The 22,903-nt window shown below is 36.4% G+C and overlaps 1 protein-coding gene across 7 annotated transcripts in view; it reads left to right on the top strand.

Moving 5' to 3' along the window:
- The window catches only part of OPHN1 (oligophrenin 1), a 560,542-nt gene that overhangs the window by 237,158 nt on the left and 300,481 nt on the right, over positions 1-22,903 (top strand). For all 7 annotated transcript variants that reach the window (XR_002340743.1, XM_021080299.1, XM_021080302.1 and 4 more), the window contains 2 exons: positions 3,645-3,706; positions 11,863-11,934. Coding sequence is in view for 6 of the 7 variants with exons in the window: in XM_021080299.1 (XP_020935958.1) it covers positions 3,645-3,706; positions 11,863-11,934 (134 nt within the window). In the remaining variant the exon portion in view is untranslated. The remainder of the gene's footprint in view (positions 1-3,644; positions 3,707-11,862; positions 11,935-22,903) is intronic.

Raw genomic sequence — 22,903 nt, 5'->3', positions numbered from 1 at the left:
ATTTTGTCACCAACTAGGCTTTTTGACACTTAGCCGGTAAATTTGGGCGGTTGTTCAGAGGAGGTATATGGCTTCCTTATTTAAGTTCCTCAGATGATTCTAATGTGTAGCAAGTGTTGAGTATCTCTACCTTACATCCAAGAAGGAACAGAACTAATATTTTAAAAAAGACTTTTATGTATACTTGGAGCTGTGTATATATTACCTTATTTTAATCATGCAACAACCCTGGGAAATAGGAATTATTATTTCTAGGTAAGGAAAGTGGGTCTTAGAGAGTTTGAGTAACATACCCTGTCACAGAACTACTGAGTTATAAGTTCTTTTTATTCAAACACAGCTTTTAATACTAAGAAAAACGACACTTTGCACTTTACAAAATCTGTTGGTTAATTCAGTATTTAATTTTCTATCTCCAAATCCACTGTGAAGTAACAATTAGTAATATCCTCATTTTATGGATGAGGAAATTGATGCATGAAGGGGCTAAATTTAGAGAAATTTGTCTAGGTTGATGAGTAATGTGAGCAGGGACCCAAACTCAAGTCTCCAGATCCTTGTACTGTTTTTCTTTACACAGCATACCCATTATCCTTCCCCTAGTCTTTGCTTGTCTATGAAATGAGAGTAGTGCAAGCTACACTAAGGTGGCTGTGAAGATTGAGGGAAATGTTAGATATGAAAGAACTCTTAGAAAACTATAGGCTGCTATCTCTGATGTACATAGATACAAAAATTCTCAAAAAACACTAGTAAACAGAAGTCAGCATCCTATTAAATAGATCATACACCATGATCAAGAGGGATTCATTCCTGGGATGCAAGTATAGTTTAACATATGCAAACCAATACATGTGATACATCATATGAATAGAATGAAAGATAAAATCATATGATCATCTCAATAAATGCAGAAAAAGTATTTGGCAAATTACAACATTTGTTTGTGATAAAAATTCTCAGAATATTTGGTACAGAAGGAATGTACCTCAACATATTAAAGACCATATATGGCATGCCCGCAGCTAATATTGTATTCCATGGTGAAAGGTTGAAAGCTCTTTCTAGGATGGGAAACAAGACATGGGTGTCTACTCTCAATACACTGGTTCAACACAGTATTGGAAGTCTTGGCCTGAGTAATCAGGCAAGAAAAAGAAAAGACATTATAATTCAAAAGGAAGAAGTAAATTTTTCTCTATTTGCCAATTACAGGATTTTATATATAGAAAATCCTAATGACTCCACCAAAAAAAAACTGTTAGATCTAATCAACAAATCAGTAAAGTTACAGGATACAAAATCAGCATTACAAATTTTCATAGCATTTCTATATACTAATGATGAATTATCTGAAAAAACAGTAAAGAAAATGATGCCATTAATAATACACAAACAATAAAATATGTAGTCACACTTAACTGAGAAGGTAAAAGTTCTCTACACTGAAAGCCACAAAAAAACTATGAAAGATAATGAAGAATACACAAATATATGGAAGGATATTCCATGTTCATGGATTGGATGAATTAATATTATTTTTTCCCACACCTGCAGTAGTGGAGGTTCCTAGTCCAGGGATTGAACCTGTGCCACAGCAGTGACCCTAGCCACTGCAGAGACAACTCTAGATCCTTAACCCACTGCACCATAAGGGAACTGGGAAGAATTAATATTGTTAAAATGTCAATACTACCTAAAGCTCTCTGTGGACTTAATGTAATCCCTATCAGGATTTTGTTGGCATTTTTTACAAAGTAGAAAACCAATTCTGAAATTCATATGGAACCACAAATGAGCCCAAATAGCTCAAGCAATCCTAAGAAAGAAGAACAAAACTGAAAGCATCACACTTCCTGAATTCAAAATATATTCTAAAGCTACAGTACTAAAAACAGTGCAGTATTAAATACAGGCTGTTAGACCAATGGGACAAAATTGGGAACCCACAAATAAATACTTGCTAATATTTGGCAAGCAAGCCAACAATACACAATGGAATAAAGATAGTTTCTTCAATAAGTGGTGCTGGCAAAATTGCATATTCACATATAAAAGAATGAAGCTAGACACCTATCTTACACCACTCACAAAAATTAACTTCATATGGATTAAAGACCTAAATGTGAGACCTGAAACCACAAAACTCCTAGAAGATTCCTAGAAGAAAACAGAAGGTAAAAACTTTTCAACATGGTCTTGGCAGTGAGTTGTTGGATATGACACCTAAAACACAAACAACAAGATAAAAACATCCACAAGTGGGACTATATCAAACTAAAAATCTTCTGCACTGCAAAAGAAATGACCAAGAAAATGAAATTGCAACCTGTGGAATGGGAGATAATATTTGCAAACCATATATCTGATAAGGGGTCAGTATCAAAAATATGTAAAGAAGACATCAACTTGATACCAAACCCCCAATAATCCTATTAAAAATGTGTGAAGGACCTAAATAGATATATTCCCAAAGAAGATATTGAAACTGCTGACATGTACATGTAAAGGTGCTCAGCATTACTAATCATTAGGGAAATGCAAATCACAACTGTGATGAGATATCATCTAATGACTGTTAAAATGATTACCATTAAAGGATAAGAGATATATACTGGTAAGAATGTGGACAAAAGGGAACCATTATGCACTGTTGGTGTGGATATAAATTGATATAGCCTCTATGGAAAACAATTGGGAGGTTCCTAAAAAAATAAAAATAAAAATAGAGCTACTTTATGATCCTGAAATTCCAATTTGGCTATTTAACAAAGGAAACAAAATCACTGGATTGAAGGAATTCCTGTTGTGGCTCAGAGAGTTAAGAACCCGACATAGTGTCCATGAGGATGTAGGTTTGACCCTTGGCCTCACTTAGTGAGTTAAGGATCTGGCATTGCAGTTGGCTGTGGCATAGGCCAGCAGAAGCAGCTCCAATTTGACCCCTAGCATAGGAACTTCCATATGTCATAGGTGTGGTCCTAACAAACAACAACAACAAAAAAAGCAATGTGTTTAAGATATCTTCAGCCCCATTTTCATGACAGCATAACCTATATAATTTTAAAGACATGAAAACCACCAAAGTGTCCATTGACAGATTAATGGAGAAAGAAAATGACATACATACATACACTCATACACAACACATACACTCACACGCACACACACACTGGAATACTATTTGGCCATGAAAACGGAAATCCTGTCATTTATAACAACATTGATGGCCCTTGAGGGAATCACGCTGAGTGAAATAAGTCAGACAAAGAAAGACAAGTAATGTATTATGTATATGTGGACTCTAAAAAGAAACAAACTCATAGAAAAAGAAATCAAATTTGTGATTGCTGGGGGGGCATGGTGGTTGAGACAATTGGATATAGGGGATTAAAGGTACAAACTTAAAGTTTTAAGATAAATAACAACTGAGGATGTAATGTACAACATGATGACTATAGTTAACACTGCTGTATGGCTTATTTGAAGGTTGCTAAGAGAATAGATCTTAAAGTTTTTCATTACAAGGCGAAAAACTTAGGTAACTCTAAGAGGGTATGGAAGCTAAAAAAACTTACTGTTGTAATTATTTTGCAATATAAGTAGGTCATTAATTTGGTTTTTCTTTTGTTCTATCCTTTCAGCTGAATCCTTCAAGGAATTTGCCGAATTGCTCAACGAAGTAGAAAATGAGAGGATGATGATGGTAGGTCATTAAACTGAGGCTGGAGCCAAGATTATGGCTAATCTTGGGCATTTTTCTTGTCCTCATTAGCTGGATTGATACTGTGTTGTTTCAGTTTTAGTCTCATCATTGCCTGGGTACTATAAAGACAGGAGATGGCCCTGGTTATTCTAGCTCAATCTCCTGCCCTGAGAGTTTAGCATTAGGTAGAAGGAAATTAGTCTATATATTTCAGTGAGATAGGATTTCAGAGGACATTAAATTTGGCTATTGAACACGTTGATGAAAATTGTGGTCTTTAGTGTTCTTAAACTAATCATCAATTCATTAATGTGTTTCTCTGCTTTTAGAAATATAATAACGTGGGCTTCATTTATATTTGACATATGATTTATTCAAATCAATGTGAAAACTTTAGAAATAATAATATGGGCTTTGTTTATATTTGACATGATTGTTTTATATAAATCTATGTGGAAATTTTCTTTACATTTAAAGTCTAATTTCTTAATAGATTTTAATAATTAGAGTAGTTCTAGTTTTACAGAAAATTGAGTGGAAATTACAGGGAGATTCATATGCAGTTGACCCTTGAACTGGGTTTGAGCTATGCAGGTACACTTATATGTGGATGTCTTTCAGTGAATACTACAGCAGTGTGTGATCTGACGTTGGTTGAATCTATGGATGCATATCCTCAGACACTGAAGGACAGACTATAAAGTTATATGCAGTCTTTCAACTGCACAGGGTGGGAGGTTGGTGCACTTAATCCTTACACTATTTAAGTGTAAACTCTACTCCCTTTCTCCTGCCATACAGTTCCCCCTATTATTAACATCTCGAAAGTGTGGTACATTTGTTCCAATTAATGAACAAATTTCAACACAGTGCTAGTAACTAAAGTCCATAGTTCCATTAGGGTTTACTCTTTGTGTTGCATATTTTATGGATTTTGGTAAATGTTTAATGACATATATTCACTATCAAAGTTTCATCATACTGCCCGAAAAATCCCCTGTGATTCCTTTCTCCTTCTCTGACATCCAAACCCCGGCAAATACTGATCTTTCTTTTCCTGATAACAAGATGTAGAACATCTTTCCATATACTTATTTGCCTCTTTAGACCATCTTTGGTGAAGTGTCTGTTCAGGTCTTTTTTTTTTTTCTTTTTATGGCCACACTTATGGCACATGAAAGTTCCCAGGCTAGCAGTGAAATTAGAGCTACAGCTGCCAGCCTGCGCCACAGTCAAGGAAACACCAGATTGGAGCTGCATCTGTGACCTACACCATAGCTTGTGGCAACTCTGGATCCTTAAATCACCGAACAAGGCCAGGGATTGAACCTGTATCCCAACGGACACTATGTTGGGTTCTTAACTCTCTGAGCCACCATGAGAACTCCTGTTCAGGTCTTTTGCCCATTTGTATTGTTGAATTTTAACATTTCATTGTATATTTTGGATGGCAGTCCTTTATCAGAAATGTGCTTTGCAAAATATTTCTCAGTCTGTGGCTTATCTTGCTATTTTCTTAACAATGTCTTTCGTAGAGCTGAAGTTTTTAATTTTAATGAAGTCCACCCTTTCAGTCCTTGCATGGATCATGCTTTTGGTGTTGTATCAAAAAAATCATCACCAAACCAAAGGTCACATATTTTCCCTTGTGTTATCTTCTAGGAGTTTTATAATTCTGTTTTCTACCTTTAGATCTATGACCTCTTTTGAGCTAATTCTTGAGAAAGTATAAGGTTTGTCTCTAGATACTTGTTTTTTCTTGTGGATGTCTGGTTGTTTCCTTACCATTTCTGAAAAGACTATCCTTTCTCCATTAAATTACCTTTGCTTTGTCAAAGATGAGTGGGCTATATTTGCGCGGATCTATATCTGGGCTCTCTATTCTGTTCCATTCATCTATTTGTCTGTCTGTTCAGCAATATCACACTTTTTTTTTTACAGAATTAAAAACTTCTTAAAGTATCATAGATTTAAATATTATGTTAGTTTCAGAGGTAACAACACAGTGATTCAGTTTTTTATATACATATATATACACACACACACATATATTACAAATTATTTTCCATTATCATTTATTACAAGATGTTGAGTATAGTTCCCTGTGCTATACAGTAAATCTTTGTTGCTTATCTATTTTATGTATAGCCGTTTGTGTCTGTCAAATCCTATATTCCTAATTTATTCCTCCTCTTTCCCATTGCCTTTTGGTAACTGTTTGTTTTCTACGTCTATAAGTCTGCTTTTGTTATGTATATATGTTCATTTGTATTATTTTTTAAGTTTACACATATAATATATGTTTTTCTTTCTCTGTCTGACTTACTTTGCTTAGTATAATAATCTCCAGGCCCATCTGTGTTGCTGCAGATAGCAACATTTCATTCTTTTTGTGGCTAATAATCCATTCTGTGTGTGTGTGTATGTGTGTGTGTGTGTGTGTATGTGTGTGTATATATCTTAAGCCAATTGTCTGTTGATGGGCACTTGGGTTGTTTTCATGTCTTGGCTATTGTAAATAGTGCTGCTGTGTACATTGGGGTGCATATGTCTTTTCAAGTTATAGTTTTGTCTGAATATATACCTGGGAATGGGATTTCTGGGTCATATGGTTGTTCTATATTTAATTTTTTTCAGAAACCTCTATACTCTTTTTCATCATGGCTGTTCCAGTTTGCATTCCCACTAACAATGTGTGAGGACATCTTTTTCTCCACACCTTCACCAACACTGATTATTTCTTTTTGTTGATGGTCATTCTGACCAGTGTGAGGTGTGATACCTCATTTTGGCTTTGATTTTCACTTCTCCAATAATTTATTAATGTTAATAATCTTTTCATGTGACTGTTGCCCATCTATATGTCTTTGGAGAAATGTCTATTTAGGTCTTCTGCCAATATTTTTATTTTATTTTATTTTATTTTTTGATATTGAGTTGTATGAGCTCTTTGTATATTTTGGATATTAACCCCTTGTCAGATGCATAGTTTGTAAATATTTTCTCCCATTTCATAGGTTTTCTTTTCATTTTGCTGATTCTTTCCTTTGCTGTCTAAAAGTTTTTAAGTTTAATTAGGTCCCACTTGTTTATTTTTGCTTTTATTTCTTTTGCTGTGGAATAGTCACTCTTCCTTTTCAACAGTGTGGTACTGGCTTCTCAGAATACTGCTACCATTTCATCTAGGCTTCTAGAGAATTAAGATTGAGTGCAGGGCTCTCAAACAGGGGAATTAGGGATTTAGGCTCTAATAATGGATGTGCCATTAACTTGTTGACTTCATACTAACCACTTTATTTCTCTGAGTCTATTTCTTTTTATGTAAGGTGAGGAAATTAATTCCCACTTCCCAAGGCTGTTGTAAGTACTTCAAATAAGAAAATCAATATGGAAATGTTTTATAAATAGCAAAAAGCACTCATTTTATAAATGTTTCTAGTTATCTTTTGTTGCCCCCAAGATTCTGTTGGTGGAAATTTGACTTGGGGATTTTCTTTGTTCAAAAGATTTTCTTCTAAAAGTGCTTAGGAGAGGCCAATGTGGGTAGTTTCCCCAGATCCTGTTAGACATCCCACTAGCCAATCCACATTCTTCTAAATGTTTTGTTCTCTTGAAAGAGTTTGTATCTGGCTACTAATGTTGATCTCAGAGGCATTCATCCCTATTTAATTAACATCAGTAGAAATCTCTCTCAGCCCTACTTGTTTCTTGATCTCTTTTATTTACGCAATTACAAAGCTCTAGAATATTGAAGTATGATTCACTTTTTGAGATATTTTTCTCACCATTCTTGCTGGCCATTTTCCACAGGACTGACTCATTTTCTTCTCGAATTATGTTGTGTCCAAAGTTCTTCAATCATGTATTGATTGTTGGCTCCCCATTTACTATTTAGTTCCAGCAAGGCTGTGAAGGTAGTTTCAATGAAAGCATTTTACGACATGCCAGGAATTCATTGCTTGACTGCACCTCTCCCATTTCCTGGAATTGTGATAAAAGGACTTTTGTACCTCAATATGGATAATCTGGGAGATGTTAAACAGCTTTTTATAGTTTCTAATAAGAAGAGCCCAAAAGAAGCTTTAGTAGAACAAGAAGGAAGTTCACAGCCCTAGCATATGATGACTGCAAATGTTTAGTCATTCTCATAAATGAATTTTAAATTGTGTAAGGAACTATGGAGGGAATAAATTAAGGGGAGCACCCCAGCTTTTATTTCTTAAACAGTACCATGGGGGAGATTGTAGTACCTCATAAGGTGGCCTTTAAAAGTCTGGATCACAGACTTTCTGAATTATTAAGATGCCTAGATGCCCTCTGACTCTGAAAGTCCTGTTTTGGCAATGGTAAGGTCTGTCTTTGAGGACTTCTAAGAATGACCTAAAGCAGTGTACCCTCAGTGCCTTCTTTTGGCAGTTGGTTAACCATCAAAAATTCCTGAACAATCCTGCACTACTGGATTGAATGCCATCTCTATTCTGCTAAATGACATTTCTAGTTTGGCTTTATTCATTTGGAACCAGATTAGATACACTCGCTAATATATTTAGAATGTCACGTAATGCTGGGGAGTTCTTTTTATTGAAGTGTTGTTGATTTACAATGTTACAATATTGCAGTAATTTCTGCTGTATAGCAGAATCACTCAGCTTTATATATATATGTGTATAATATATATATTTATGTTATATTTATATGGTTAAATATTATTAAATAATATTTATATTATTAAATATGTTATATATATTTATATTATATATTATATATAATGTATGTTATGTATACTTTTCCATTATGGATTATCACAGGATATTGAATAAATTTCCCTGTACTATACAATAGGACCTTGTTGTATATCCATTCTATATATAATAGTTTGCAGCTGCTAATCCCAAAATCCCAGTCCATCCCTCCCTCACCACTGCTTCCCCTTAGCAACCACAAGTCTGTTCTCTATGTCTTTGAGTCTTTTTCTGTTTCATAGATAAGTTCATTTCGGTCATATTTTGGATTCCACAGATAAGTGATATCCTATGATATTTATTTTTGTCTGGCTTACTTCAGTTAGTGTGATAATCTCTAGGTACATCCATGTTGCTGAAAATGGCATTACTTCCTTTTTTTAAAAATAGGCTGCACCTGTGGCTCAAGGAAGTTCCCAGGCTAGAGTTTGTTACCACTGAACCACAGTGGGAACTCCCATTATTTCATTTTATGGTTGAGTAGTATTCCATTGTATATATGTGCCACTTCTTCTTAATCAATTCATCTGTTGATGGACATTTTGATTGCTTCCATGTCTTGGCTATTGTAAATAGTGCTGAAGTGAACATTGGGGTGCATGTATCTTTTCAACTTATGATTTTGTCCGGATATATGCCATGGAGTGGGATTGCTGGATCATATGGTAGTTCTATTTTTAGTTTTTTGAGGATGCTTCATACTGTTCTCCATAAGTGGCTGTGCCAATTTACATTCCGATCACCAGTGTAGGAGGCTTCCTTTTACTCCACACCCTCTTCAGCATTTGTTATTTGTAGAATTTTTAAATGGTGGTCTTTTTGACTAGTGTAAGGTGGTATCTCATTTTAGTTTTGATTTGTTATGCTGAGGGTTTTACTCTGAGATAATAGGTAGGAGATTTTCTCGTAGAGAGCTAACAAAATGGATGCCATGATCAGAGAGGGAATTAAGGCCAAGTTTACTTAAAAGGGTTTTCTTTGTTTTGTTTTGTTTTTAGGGCATATGGATATTCCCAGCCTAGGGATCCAATCAGAGCTACAGCTGCTGGCCTACATCACAGGCACAGCAACACCAGATCTGAGCTGCATCTGCGACCTATACCACAGTTCACAGCAATGCCTGATCGTTAACCCACTGAGCGAGGTCAGGGATCGAACCCGCAACCTCATGGTTCCTAGTCGGATTCATTTCCATTGTTCCATGACCGGATCTCCAAAAACGTTTTTTTTTTTTTTTTCATGGTTGTTAAGACTTCTAATGAGTTTAAGGATAAACCAAATATTAAAAAAAAAAAAAACAGGCAAGGGAGTTCCTATTGTGGTGCAGTGGTAATGAATCCAACTAGTATGCATGAGGATGTGGGTTCGATTCCTGGGTTCACTCAGTGGGTTAGGGATCTGGTGTTGCCATGAGCTTTGGTGTAGGTCACAGATGTTGTTTCTCGGTTCCTGCGTTGCTGTAGCCTGGGAGCTTCCATACCTTGCGTGTAGCCCTGAAAAGCAAAAAAATAAAATAAAAAGCCAAGCCTCAGTGTGACATTCTTCTACATTTCTAGCTCTATGTTCTGGCAGAAAGTATCTGTTTCTTTTGGGAAAGTATTTCCAATGTTATTAGGGGAAAACTGTGGACTCCAATGTAAGTGAATCATGTACTACCACTTTTCTAGACTGAGACAGGGCCAAACATATGAAAATAGTAGCTTTATTCTCTAACTCTGTGAGAAGTTACTAGCACACTTGCTTATGCAAGAAAATCTGCCTTGGAATGTGAAAAACTGGCAACTGTACCTCTGTGAAACCAGAATTAGTTTTTCTAATTGTCTATTGCTTACAACAACCTATTACAAAACTTAGTGGCTTAAATGAAAACAATTTAATTTTATCTTATGATTTTGTGGGTCAGGAATTCAAGCATTCATGTGGGATATCATGTAGTATCACTTCTACTGTACTGTATTGGTTCAAAGCAGTAACAAACCCACTCATATTCAAGGTCGAGACATCCCTTCTCAATGGGAGGAGTATTATAGAATTTGTAGTCATATTTTAAAACTTCCCCAATAGTAAAAGTTAAAAATCACTCCCTTCATTCGATCTGTGACAACAATGACTTAATTTATTTCCAGGGGGTACACATAGTTGATAGAATATGATTCACAATCCATGGAAATAGAGAGTGTGTTGGATAAGAGAGGCTGCTGGTAATTGTAGTAAGAGAATTATTGTTTTCAGTCATTCATAGTGTCTGGTGGCTTTATTTTTGATATCAGGGCTACTCATGGATCTTTGATTATATGAGAGTTTGCCAATTTAGTTGAAGCTTGAATCACACCTGGACACAGAATAGGAGGTCCAAAGTACCTGTAGGACCTGGATAACATATGTATTAGTGCCTCAACTTGCCATGCTTTTTGGTGGTAGTTTAAAATTTGCTTCTCAGTCTGGAAAATACAGGATTGATCAAGACTAGCTTTCCATTCTGTCTTCTATTTTTGTTTTAAAGACATATCTTGTCTTACTGACACTTTGTCTCATCTGACAAGGAAGCCAATTCCTCGTTTTCCTGTCCTGTAATAGATCAAAATTAATGAAATGGGTCCTAAAATCCAGCCTTTCGAATGCATTCTCTAAGGGCCTCTGTTGAAGTGCAGCTAATTCACACTCTGAAGAAACAAATTCCACTTGTTGCCTTGGGTAGAGGCAGTCTCCTAGGACATTTATATGAAGACAAAGCTTTCTATATTTCTATCTGCCCATTGATCAAGGGATCCAATTTGGATATGATATTTATATATCTCCAAAACCATATTAATGCCCATATTTTTAGTACTTGGACAGGATGTTTGTATCAACCGCTGAGGAAGCATACAGTTAGGTCATTTGAAGGCCTGATCCAGTGTTCTCTGTGGTGCCGTAATACACTGTAAGTTCTGAGGGAAATATTCTGATTTTATGACACACCAAGGCAGGAATGGAAACAATTTATACTGGGTTTTTTTCTTATGGTATTACTGCTAATTCATTTGCCTTCCATGACATGATTTACACTTGGTGCAATGGCCATTTTCATATATTGTCCATTCTTGTTCTCTTCTCTTTTCCTCATATACTTTAGGCCTCCTATGTCTGTTTCTGGGAATGACTCTGGATATTTTTTTATCAAAAATTCAGATCAGACTGCCAGTAAAGTTACAGAGAAATGCCCCTAATGTACCCTCTCTCATTTCCTATAAAGCTTTTGATTTTAAAAGACCAATATCAGGAAAAAGGCAGTAACAAAACCAAACAAACTAGCAAACTAGTGAACATTTTGCAGGATGGTATATTACAAGGAAATGAACTAATAACAATAAATCTTGAATCTTAACCTTGCCATTCAAAAAGTTATTTTGTGTGTTCTTTCTTGTTTTCTAGGTACACAATGCTAGTGATTTGCTGATCAAACCCCTGGAAAATTTCCGGAAGGAACAGATAGGCTTCACAAAGGTACATTTTCTCTACATGTATAAGATATTTTTTTATAGAAACTGAGTAGTCATTTGGGTTACTACCCTTCACTCTTCAGGAGTGAGGAGGATTCATCTCTGTGAGAAGACTCATATTCACAAAAAGTGAGAAAATCTGAAATTGGCTTCTGAATATGCTTCCAGCTAGCTCTGTAACTGTAACTGGACAAAGCATTTCTCCTTTTGCAGCTTCAGTTTCTCTATATGGAAAATGAGGAGCTTGATAATAATAGTGATTATTTAAAGACTACTTAATATGTGCTGTGCCCTGGGCTAGGTGCTTTACATTCATTGTGTAATCATAACAACTTGTGAGGTTGTTATTATCCCCATTTTATAAATAAGGCAACTGACGTGTGGACAAGATAAAGAACATGACCATAGTTATAGTTACGTAGTTAGTAAATAACGATAGTGAGGATTTAGACTTGGGGATCTATTTAGCTCTAAATCCCACATTCTTTCCATTTAGCCGTAGTGTCTAGATTTATGCTGTCCAATATGGTAGTCAATAGCTATATGAATAAAATAAAATTAACAACTCAGTTTCTCAAATCATGCTAGACACATTTCAAATGCTCAATAGTCATATGTGGCAGTGGCTACTATATTGGATAGTGCAGATAGAGAACATTTCCATCATTGTATAAATTTCTTTTGGGCATCATTGTGCCAGATAATGTCAGATTCCTATGGATCTCTCTAATTCCCTGGTGTTTTAGGAAGGGGTATGAATAATTTTCAAGTTTATTCTTTTCAGTTAGGTGTATGCCTATTTTGTAAGTTCCAATATGTATGTAACATGTGGCCAAGATAGTCTGCCTGAACTGAATGTACAGTCTTGACCAAGCATCTGGACCTTTTAGGACTAAGAACACACCATCCAGTCGTTATTATCTGGAATACCATGACAAGCATTTTGGATCTAGGATATGAAAGTAGTAAGTTTTGAGAAGAAAGAGCAGAGTAGTGGACATGATTTCCACTGCCTTGCCGAGGTCCAGCCCCAGCAGCCAGGGAGTGCCGAAGGAGAGGATGGGCTACAAACGGCGCGGAAAGAATTGGAGCCAACTCCTCAGCTGCATGCTGCAGATGACCCAATTTATTAAATGAAAAGCATCAGTTTTTATACCCTATCACAATCAGGTTTCGTGTAAGATTTGACATTAACATTTGATTTAAAGCCCTTTTGTTCCCTCCACCCGAGATACAAAAAAAGAAGGTTTGTTAAGACATGTTCCTTTCAACTTCAGATTTTCCTTCAAGATTACAAACTTAAAGTTTCACACTGTATTTTTCTTAAAAGGTCAACAACAGTAGCTATTCTATTCTATATTAAGAACAAAGCTTTAATAAGTAATAAACTATGATACCTAACATTCTTTAACTAAAGGTGTATGTAGTTAACAAAACGCATGAAAGCCTTGAGCTCATGGCATTCTTAAAACCACGATTTATTTGGCGCCAGCACGCTAAGCATTTAACCTATTGTGCTGATTTACGTAAGTTCCAAACCACCAATTTCAATAGAAAGGAGTATTATACCCAAAAATTAACAAATGCCCCCATAAGGGATGAAAGTTACAAGTGACACTGCTAAAAAATATATCTATTATAGAAAATAGCAATTTATAGGCCAAACAACATTTTCCCAGCCCCAAACTTCTTTTTAAGTAAAGGTACTGAAATCATGTTTCCCCTGTATACTCTCACAAAATAGGTGCCATAAATTGTTACTCCAAAACAAAGGCTTTTTCCATTACATTGTTTAAATAACTTCATTCTGTTTTGGTTCAAGTGTTTTACGTACCCAGGGCAAATCTTTAGCAGTAAGAAAGCTGTGAATAGAGATAGAAAAGGAAGGATAAACACAGAAAAATAGATTAACATATTTTTTAGGGGATATCATTTTTATTTTCCTGGAGCCGATGTCTTTCAAGGGATTGCTCTGCAATCCTTCTTCTTTCTTCAGCTTGTCTGTAGCTCTGCTAACCAGACAAGCCTCACGCATCCGCAATCCTTCTTCTTTCTTCAGCTTGTCTGTAGCTCTGCTAACCAGACAAGCCTCATGCAGGTGCCGACTGTGGCTTTGCTTTCTTTACTGGAGCAGCCTTATGGCTCCCGACACTGCCTGATATATTCAGTCAGGTTGACATGACATTATTTGAATAACTGGCATTCAGGCAAAATGAGTCCTCTGTATAGCCCAGCAATTCTGGATCCCACTTAGTTCATCTGGAGACTCATCAACTTATATACTTAATTGGGAAAGTATAATTGAAGGAGAAAAGAACCTTTAAGATCACAAGCACGGCATGAAAATAAATAGCTGCTTGTTAAGTGACATGACGATTGTTACATAACACTGAATAAAGAGAATGAAAAAGGACAGGTGGTATAAAAATCCTCACACCTGGTTTACTCTCATTCCTGGATGAGAATAGGAAAAAATAAAAGTAAGAATATGCTGCAGTGGTTGACCTCATTTCATCTAAGGGAAGGGAAACAAATTTCTGTACTTCCTATGTCTCATAACTGGGCCCTACAAAACTCACCTGAAACCTAGTTTTCCCATCCTCTCTGTATACCTACTCCACTGGTTGCTGGTTGCTCCCACACTCTGGAGTTGCCTCCTGGTTTCTTAGTGACTACAGACCACCAGGCCAAACCAGCAAAATTTCTCTGCTGTTTGGTGGCTTCAATTATACCTTTACCGGGAGTTCCTATTGTGGCACAGTGGAAACGAATCCAACTAGTATCCATAAGGATGTGATTTTGATCTCTGGCCTCGTTAAGTGGGTTAAGGATCTGGCCTGGCTGCGAGCTCTGGTATAGGTTGCAGACATGGCTCAGATTGTGCATTGCTATGGCTGTGGCGTAGGCCAGCAGCTGCAGATCCAATTCAACCCCTAGCCTGGGAACCTCCATATGCTGAAGGTATGGTCCTAGAAACCGCCCCCCCCAAAGAAAAATATATATATATACCTTTTCTAATGAGACCTGAATTCCTTCCAAATTTGTCCTTCTTTGAGTACCTTCCCTCAGCCTTAGGGTACTATGTAGAGTTTCCTTATATCTTACAATTATTTTTTGTTTGTTTAAGTTTATACTTTGGTCATTCAATATAGTGGTTTCTGTCTCTTGACTGGACCCAGACTGACACACTACAGTAGCTGGTTCTGTAACGTTCCTGGTATGTGCTTTGTTAGGCACTTACAAATATAGTTATGTGTTCTCATTTGAACCTCAGAACAACCCTGTAGATGTTATTATACCTAGTTCAGAGATAGGAAATTAAGGTTCAATGAGGTGTGGTGTCTAATGTCTCTCAACTAGGAGGTGGCAGAGCTTGGATTTGAGTTTAGTTTTCCTGGTTATAAGTCTAGGGCTCATTTCATTGTGTGAGAGTTATGACTTCTCCCTGGGCCTCAGTTTTCTCATATGTACAAGAACAGAGGACAAATCACTTATAATGTTCCATTTGAGATTCTAAGGGTAATCGACTAAATGTACATCTATTGAGATGTATATATTGGCCAGTCAGAATTTAGTGTGTTGTAAAATATATACTACTTTTGAAGATAGTATAAAAATGTAAAAATCTCAATATTTTATATTGATTATATGTTGATATGAGATTATTTTGGTTATATTGGGTTGAATAGAAAGTATTATTGAAGTTAATTTCACCTGTTTTTCCTTTTTTAATGTCATTGCTGAGTCATGGCCTCTGTCCACTGGTGGATTGGCAGGTGAACCCTAGGTTTCCTTTGGGCATGAGGATATCAATGAAAATCATTGCAATTTGCCAAAATTGCTAATGTCCCCTATCTCCACACTAGATGGAAACAATCAGTTTTCAAATGGTATGATTATTTGATCTTTTTCTCCTCTAGCATATGTCTTGAAAGCATATCTCTCCTTATAGAAACCCTGGCCAAATTTACTCAAAAGCCTTAAGTGATAGCCAAAGAAGCATTTCCTTTTAACACCAAGATCACCCTGATGAGAAAGGCAGTTTTACACAATCTGTTGGCATTAGACATTCTCACTGCTTATCAAAGATGAACCTGTGCCATCATACTTTCAGAGTGTTGTACTTTTATGCCAGATAAATCAAGAAATATCTCCACTTTACTTAATGACATGATTTTTTTTTTTTTACAAAAAGTAAATCATGCAGATGCTTATGCCTCTGAAGTAATGACTTGTTTCAAAACTGGTTTTCCAATATAATGGGCTGGATTACTCTGGGCAGTTTTCCTCAGTTTTTTCAGGAATAATTGATTTTCTTGTCTCAATCCTTCTTCTATGAATAGGTGATTTCTATACTCTGTTAAAATTACTATGTTATATTCTATACTTATGAAAGAAGACTACAAATCTATCTTTAAGCCCCCATCTGAATGGCACAAAAATATTCCTTCTTTCCGTGAGAAGAACACTTATTCACTGCCACCATTCAGCAGGAAGCAGCCAAATGAATTTGACACCCATTTCCCTTTTTCCGTCGAAATGGAAGGGGTGAATTAGCAGTGGGGAATTTGATGCAGATACCTTATGCTCCGAAAATAGAGAAATTACATTCCTTATGCCTTTTAGAAACAAAAAGCTTAGAGCTCACCCCTGCACCTTTCCCTCAATTAATTGCACCCTGAACAAAATTGCTTGTGAGTAAAAGATTATGCTAAGCACCTGATGTTTTTCTGATACTTTCCTAGCTTTTCATAATCCCTGAAAAACATACTCTTTTGCAAGTATACCTGTTCTAGGAAAGTTCAGGACATGATAACCTAGAAGACCACCAGGACTATGCTGAAATCACTGGACGCCAGCTCTGATGAGTAGAATTCTCCAAAAGAAAGAAGAATGTATGCCTGCCCCAACCCTGATTCCTATCTAAGCCTAGTTTTTCTCCTTTAAGACCATAAAACTTCCCTCAGTCTTTAAGGCCTGCTGTGGCCTCCTTTGCCTGTCGAAGCAATAAAAGTTACTCCTTTCTCCTTCACCCAAAACTGTCTCTGCCTTTATATTTGACACTGGTTAACAGAGGCCCTGTTTTGGTAGCAATGTGACAATTATTAATTTTTAAATTTATGGATGTGGCTTGCATTTTATTTCTATTTGATAGCACTGAAATAGACAAAGTAGTTACCTTTGGTAGAGAGCTCCTGTCATTTCATGAGCTCTATGGGATAAGAATCAACAGGAGGCAGTATTTGAAGAAAGTTCATATGCACATAGATATAGAAGTAATTAAATTAATTAACATATACAGAATTCTTACAAGAGCACCTGGCAAATAATACATGTTAGAAGAGTGTTTGCCGCCATCATCATTGTTATCCTTCTACTACTCCTTCCTCATCATTATTGGCAACAAAACAATGAGAACAGAATATTTTTCATAAAATTGTCCCATTGGTGGTAGACTTACTCTGATTAAAAAGATCAGAAGTTAATGAATGAGGCAGTAAGAAAATGGTAGAGGAAGTGATTGTTTCCCAAGTGACCACTGATATATGGAGAGATTTCATGTCGCTTGGTCTTTAGATCTGTGTCTCTGGCTCTGCAGGATGTGGGAGGCGTCTTTTTGTCAAATAAATAAAAAACAAATGTAAAATAAGAGAGAGTTCTGGGAACTAAGAATGGGCACATTCTGAATAAACTCATCCGGACGTTCAAATGGGATTTGCCTCTTCAAATGACCTGATGCTATCTCTTGAAATAATCAATATCTTATGTGAAATTTATGGAAAGTTGGTAGGGCAAGCATTAAGTACAGTGACTTGTGATACTCAATATTCATCGTGGCTCTTGTAGGGCTAAATTTTTGAGCTGTCAGTTAGAGATGGCTAATGCAAGCCACCTTGTTTGCCGAGTTCATTTGCAAACCAGTCAGATCGGTTGTCAGTTCAATTTGGGTGATTGGGCTCCAGCGGAAGCCTCTTTCAATAATATGAATCTCAGAAGGTTATTTTGTAACTGAGTCATTTTGTCCCCGAATGTTAGGTTCTTGTCTAGTCTCAGAAAGAATTCAGAAACGAGACAGAAATTGAGAAAGAAAAGTGAGGATTTATTTAACTGAGAAATACACCTCTTAAGGAGAGTCGGCAGAGAGGCAAGCAAGCTGCCATGTGTTTTTTGGCACACCGGTTATATGGGGTATCTAACAGTATGGGTGGGATATTCACTGGGAAGGTAGGGCTTTTGGGTCATATTCCTTAATTTTCATCCAAGCTTCACCTTCTCAAGGGGAGGAGGGATTTTTTGTCCTTATTTGGTTTTATCACAAGTGTCATGGAGTCAGTGTATGATGGGTACTTCTTATCTGCATGGCTAATTTTGTTATAATTTTATTATAATGAGGGCATAATGAGCAGCAGGTTACATCCAGACATTGGAGACTTGCATGCTTTTCCACCTTTCTTTGTCTGCCCCCCCGGCACTTATCACCCCAAAAGATGTGGTTTCCTATCAGTCTGGAGGTTCTGGCTTTTCTTTGTCCATCCATGGACCCTGCTGTTTGCCTGGTGAGTGGTTTCCTGCCATCTGGCCCCATGCCCCCTCTTCTCTGCTCATGCCTATCTATCTGCCTGCTGTAACAATATCACGAAGAGGCGTTCCCATCGTGGCACAGCAGGAATGAATCCGACTAGGAACCATTACATTTCAGGTTCGATCCCTGTCCTCGCTCAGCGGTTAAGGATCTGGCATTGCCCTGAGATGTGGTGTAGGTCGCAGATGCGGCTTGCATCCTGAGTTGCTGTGGCTGTGGTGCAGGCCAGCAGCTGTAGCTCTGCTTCAACCCCTAGCCTGGGAACCCCATATGCCACAAGTGCGGCCCTAAAAAGCAAAAAAAAAAAAAAAAAAAAAAAGCAATTTCATGAAGACAACAGTTCTCATCAGATTAGCCAGTCTATCATACCACAGGCACTAGTTTCTGTTATACAAATAACTTCTAAATATCTGTTAGATTGTTCACTTCCCAGGCATGGCATCATGGGCTAGATGATCTCACAGGTATCATCTATATCAGAGGTTTTTCCCCAGGGGAAATTTTGATTGGAGTTCCCAGTTCTCTAGCCATAGCAGTTTCCCTTGGATCTGTTTTATATAGTGGACTTTTGGGACAATATTTCTTTTGAAACAGCATTTTATTATTAGTTAAAAAAGTAGTAAACCACATCTTAATGCCAAAACCTGACAGATTTCACTTTTCCAATTAAATAGTATATGTCTTTTAATTTCTGTGTGGCAGTTTGCATATTTATGCAATTAGACGGACATTTGTTTTCTTCTAATTTTAACGTGTAATCTATAATTTTTCAGACAGTTCCCATTTTACAACCCTTAAGTTTTGAAAAATAGTGTTTAGTTTTTGCATTCTAAAAATTAAAATTATATGCAGCACACACATACATATATAATTAAAAATAACATAGTATTGTCAACAGAAAAAATGCACAATGTAAAAGTTGAGAATTATGTTTTATTTGGCAGACTTTCTGAGGACTCAAGCCCAGTAGGCAGCCTCTCAAATAGTTCTGAGGGACAATTCTGAAAAGGTAAAGAAAGAGACAGGATACATAGTAGCTTTGCCAACAAAAGTAGTTACAGAACATCAGAAGATTACTGTTTTTAAAGAAAACCAACTAATCTATGACAAAGGAGGCAAGAATATACAATGGAGAAAAAACAGCTTGTTCAATAAGTGCTGCTGGGAAAACTGGACAGCCACATGTAAAAGAATGAAATTAGAACACTCCCTAACACCATACACAAAAATAAACTCCAAATGGATTAAACACCTAGATATAAGACCAGACACTATATCCTTTTCTTAGAGGAAAACATAGGCCAAACACTCTCTGACATAAATGACAGCAACGTCTTCTCAGATCCACCTCTTAGAGTATTGATGATAAAAACAAAAGTAACAAATGGAACCTAATCAAACTTCAAAGTTTCTGCACAGCAAAGGAAACCCTAAACAAAATGAAAAGACAACCCACAGAATGGGAGAACATCTTTGCGAATGAATCAACTGACAAGGGATTAATCTCCAAAATTTATAAACACCTCCTACAGCTCAATACCAAACAAACAAACAAACAAACAAACAAACAGCTCCATCAACAAATGGGCAGAAGATCTAAACAGACAGTTCTCCAAAGAAGACATACAGATGGCCAAAACATACATGAATAGATGCTCAACATCACTCATTGTTAGAGAAATGCAAATCAAAACCACTTTGAGGTAGCACCTTACACCAGCCAGAATGGCCATCATCCAAAAGTCTACAAACAATAAGTGCTGGAGAGGGTGTGGAGAAAAAGGAACTCTATGACACTGTTGGTGGGATTGTAAAGTGGTGCAACCACTGTGGAAAACACAGAACTCTCATTTGATCCAGCAATCCCACTCCTGGGCCTCTATCCAGAGAAAACCATGACTCGCAAAGACACATGTACTCTGATGTTCACTGCAGCACTATTTACAATAGCCAAGACGTGGAAACAACCTAAATGTCCATTGACAGAGGAGTGGATCAAGAAGATGTGGTACATATACACAATGGAATATGACTCAGCCATTTAAAGGAATGAAATACCCTCATTTTTAGCAACACAGATGGACCTAGAAATTATCATGCTAAGTGAAGTCAGCCATACAATGAGACACCAACATCAAATGCTTTCACTGACATGTGGAATCTGAAAAAAAAGACAGACTGAACTTCTTTGCAGAACAGATACTGACTCACAGACTTTGAAAAACTTATGGTCTCCAGAGAAGACAGTTTGGGAGGTGGGGGGATACGCTTGGGTTATGGGATGGAAATCCTATAAAATTGGATTGTGATGATCATTGTACATCTACAAATGTAATAAATTCATTGAGTAATAAAAAATTAAATTAAATTAGAAAAAATAAATAAAACCTGATATCTCAAGTTAATGAATTTGCTGCTTTTCTGAGTTTGGCAAGATGCAAGAGTCTGGGCTAATTGAAGTCATTAATTTGATATGCTCCTTAACCATCTGGGGCAGTATCCTGCCATTTCTCATCCTGAGTCCCCTCAGGGTGCACCTTGGGGACTGCTGCAGTGGTTGAGGGCAGATGGCTTGATGGCAAGCAGCCTGTCTGTTTCCATCCTGAGTTCCCTCAGGACTCAGTTTTGGGTCAGCTGTAGTAGCTGATGGCTTATTGGCTGCAACAGCCTTTGTTTGCTGATACAACAGGCAGCATTTCTGCATTTCTTAGTTCATAGTATACTAGAGTCTGTAAAGAAATTCAACAGTTGCCACTCTTTCCCCACTTCTTAGAGACATTTATTTTTAATCAGTTTTATTTGTATTTTTTTTGGTGGTTACTTTCCCAATTAAAAAATTACTTGTATTGTGATTTCTTGATTTATCAACCTTAGAAATTATTTCTTCATGCTGTAATACAAAAGATCATTGTCCATAGTTCCCTCTTTCGCTTCCTTTCAGATTTTTTTGAATAATTGTAACATCTTTTTTGTTCTTCTTTTGCTTACCACTGTTATACTTTAACCCCTATTTCTTACATATCGGTTTCTCTTTTTGTGTATGTATAAATATTTGTTCCATTTTATATCTTTTTTCTTCCAGTTTTATTGAGATATCATTGACATATGGCACTATATAAGTTTAAGATGTACATCATGATTTGACATCATGACATGTTTATCACAATAAGTTTAGTGAACATCAATCATTTCGAATAGATACAAAATTAAAGAAATAGAAAAAATAATTTTCCTTGTGATGAACACTCAGGATTTAGTCTCTTAATAACTTTCATATATAAGACACAGCAGTTAATAATATTTATCATGTTGTAAATTACATCCTTAGTACTTATGTATTTTATAACCTATTTCTCCCTTCCTCCACTCCCCTCCCCTTTGGCAACCATCTATTTGTTCTCCGGATCTATAACTCTTATTTCTGTTATGTTATGTCTCTTCATTTGTTTTGATTTTTAGATTCCACAAGTAAGTAAAATCATAGAGAATTTGTCTTTCTCAGCTCATTTAACTTATCATACTACTCTCTAGGTCCATCCATTATGTGGCAAATGGCAAGATTTCTTTCTTTTTTATGGCTGTGTATTATTTCTTTGGTTTATATACCACATCTTTATCTATTCATCTATTGATGGGCACTTTGGTTGCTTCCATTTCTAGGCTATTGTAAATAACACTTCAATGGTCACAGGGGTTCATGTATCTTTTCTAATTAGTGTTTACATTTTCTTCAGATAAATACCCAAGAGTGGAATTGCTAGGTCAAATGGAAGCTCTATTTTTACCTTTTTTAAAACTGTCCATACTATTTTTCATAGTTGTTACACCAATTTGCATTCCTAACAGCAGTTCAGGATGGTTCCCTTTCTCCACATTCTTGCCAACGCTTGTATTTTTGTTGCCTAGTACTCATCAATGAATTCAGTTGCATGATGCAAAATTAATATACAAAAATCTGCTTTGTCCCTATACACTAACAATGAATTATTACAAATAGAAATTAAGGAAACAATTCTATTTGCAGTCACATCAAAAAGAATAAAATACCTAGGAACAAATCTAACTGGGGAGGTAAAAGACTTGCACTGGGAAAAATGTAAGACACTGATGATAAAGGGTTGCCAAGGGGGAGGGGGAGGGAGTGGGATGAATGGGGTGCTTGGGGTTAATAGATACAAACTTGCCTTTGGAGTGGATTAGCAATGAGATCCTGCTGTGTAGCACTTGGAACTATGTCTAGTCACTTATGATGGAGCATGATAATGTGTGAAAATAGAATGTGTACATGTATGTGTAACTGGGTCACCATTCTGTACAGCAGAAAAAAAAATCGTATTGGGGAAATAACTATTAAAAAATAATTAGAAAATTAAATAAAATAAAAAAAATT

The sequence above is a fragment of the Sus scrofa genome, chromosome X (assembly GCF_000003025.6).
Source record: "Sus scrofa isolate TJ Tabasco breed Duroc chromosome X, Sscrofa11.1, whole genome shotgun sequence".
Classification (NCBI taxonomy): Eukaryota; Metazoa; Chordata; class Mammalia; order Artiodactyla; family Suidae; genus Sus; species Sus scrofa.
This window is presented reverse-complemented; position numbering and strand designations above follow the sequence as displayed.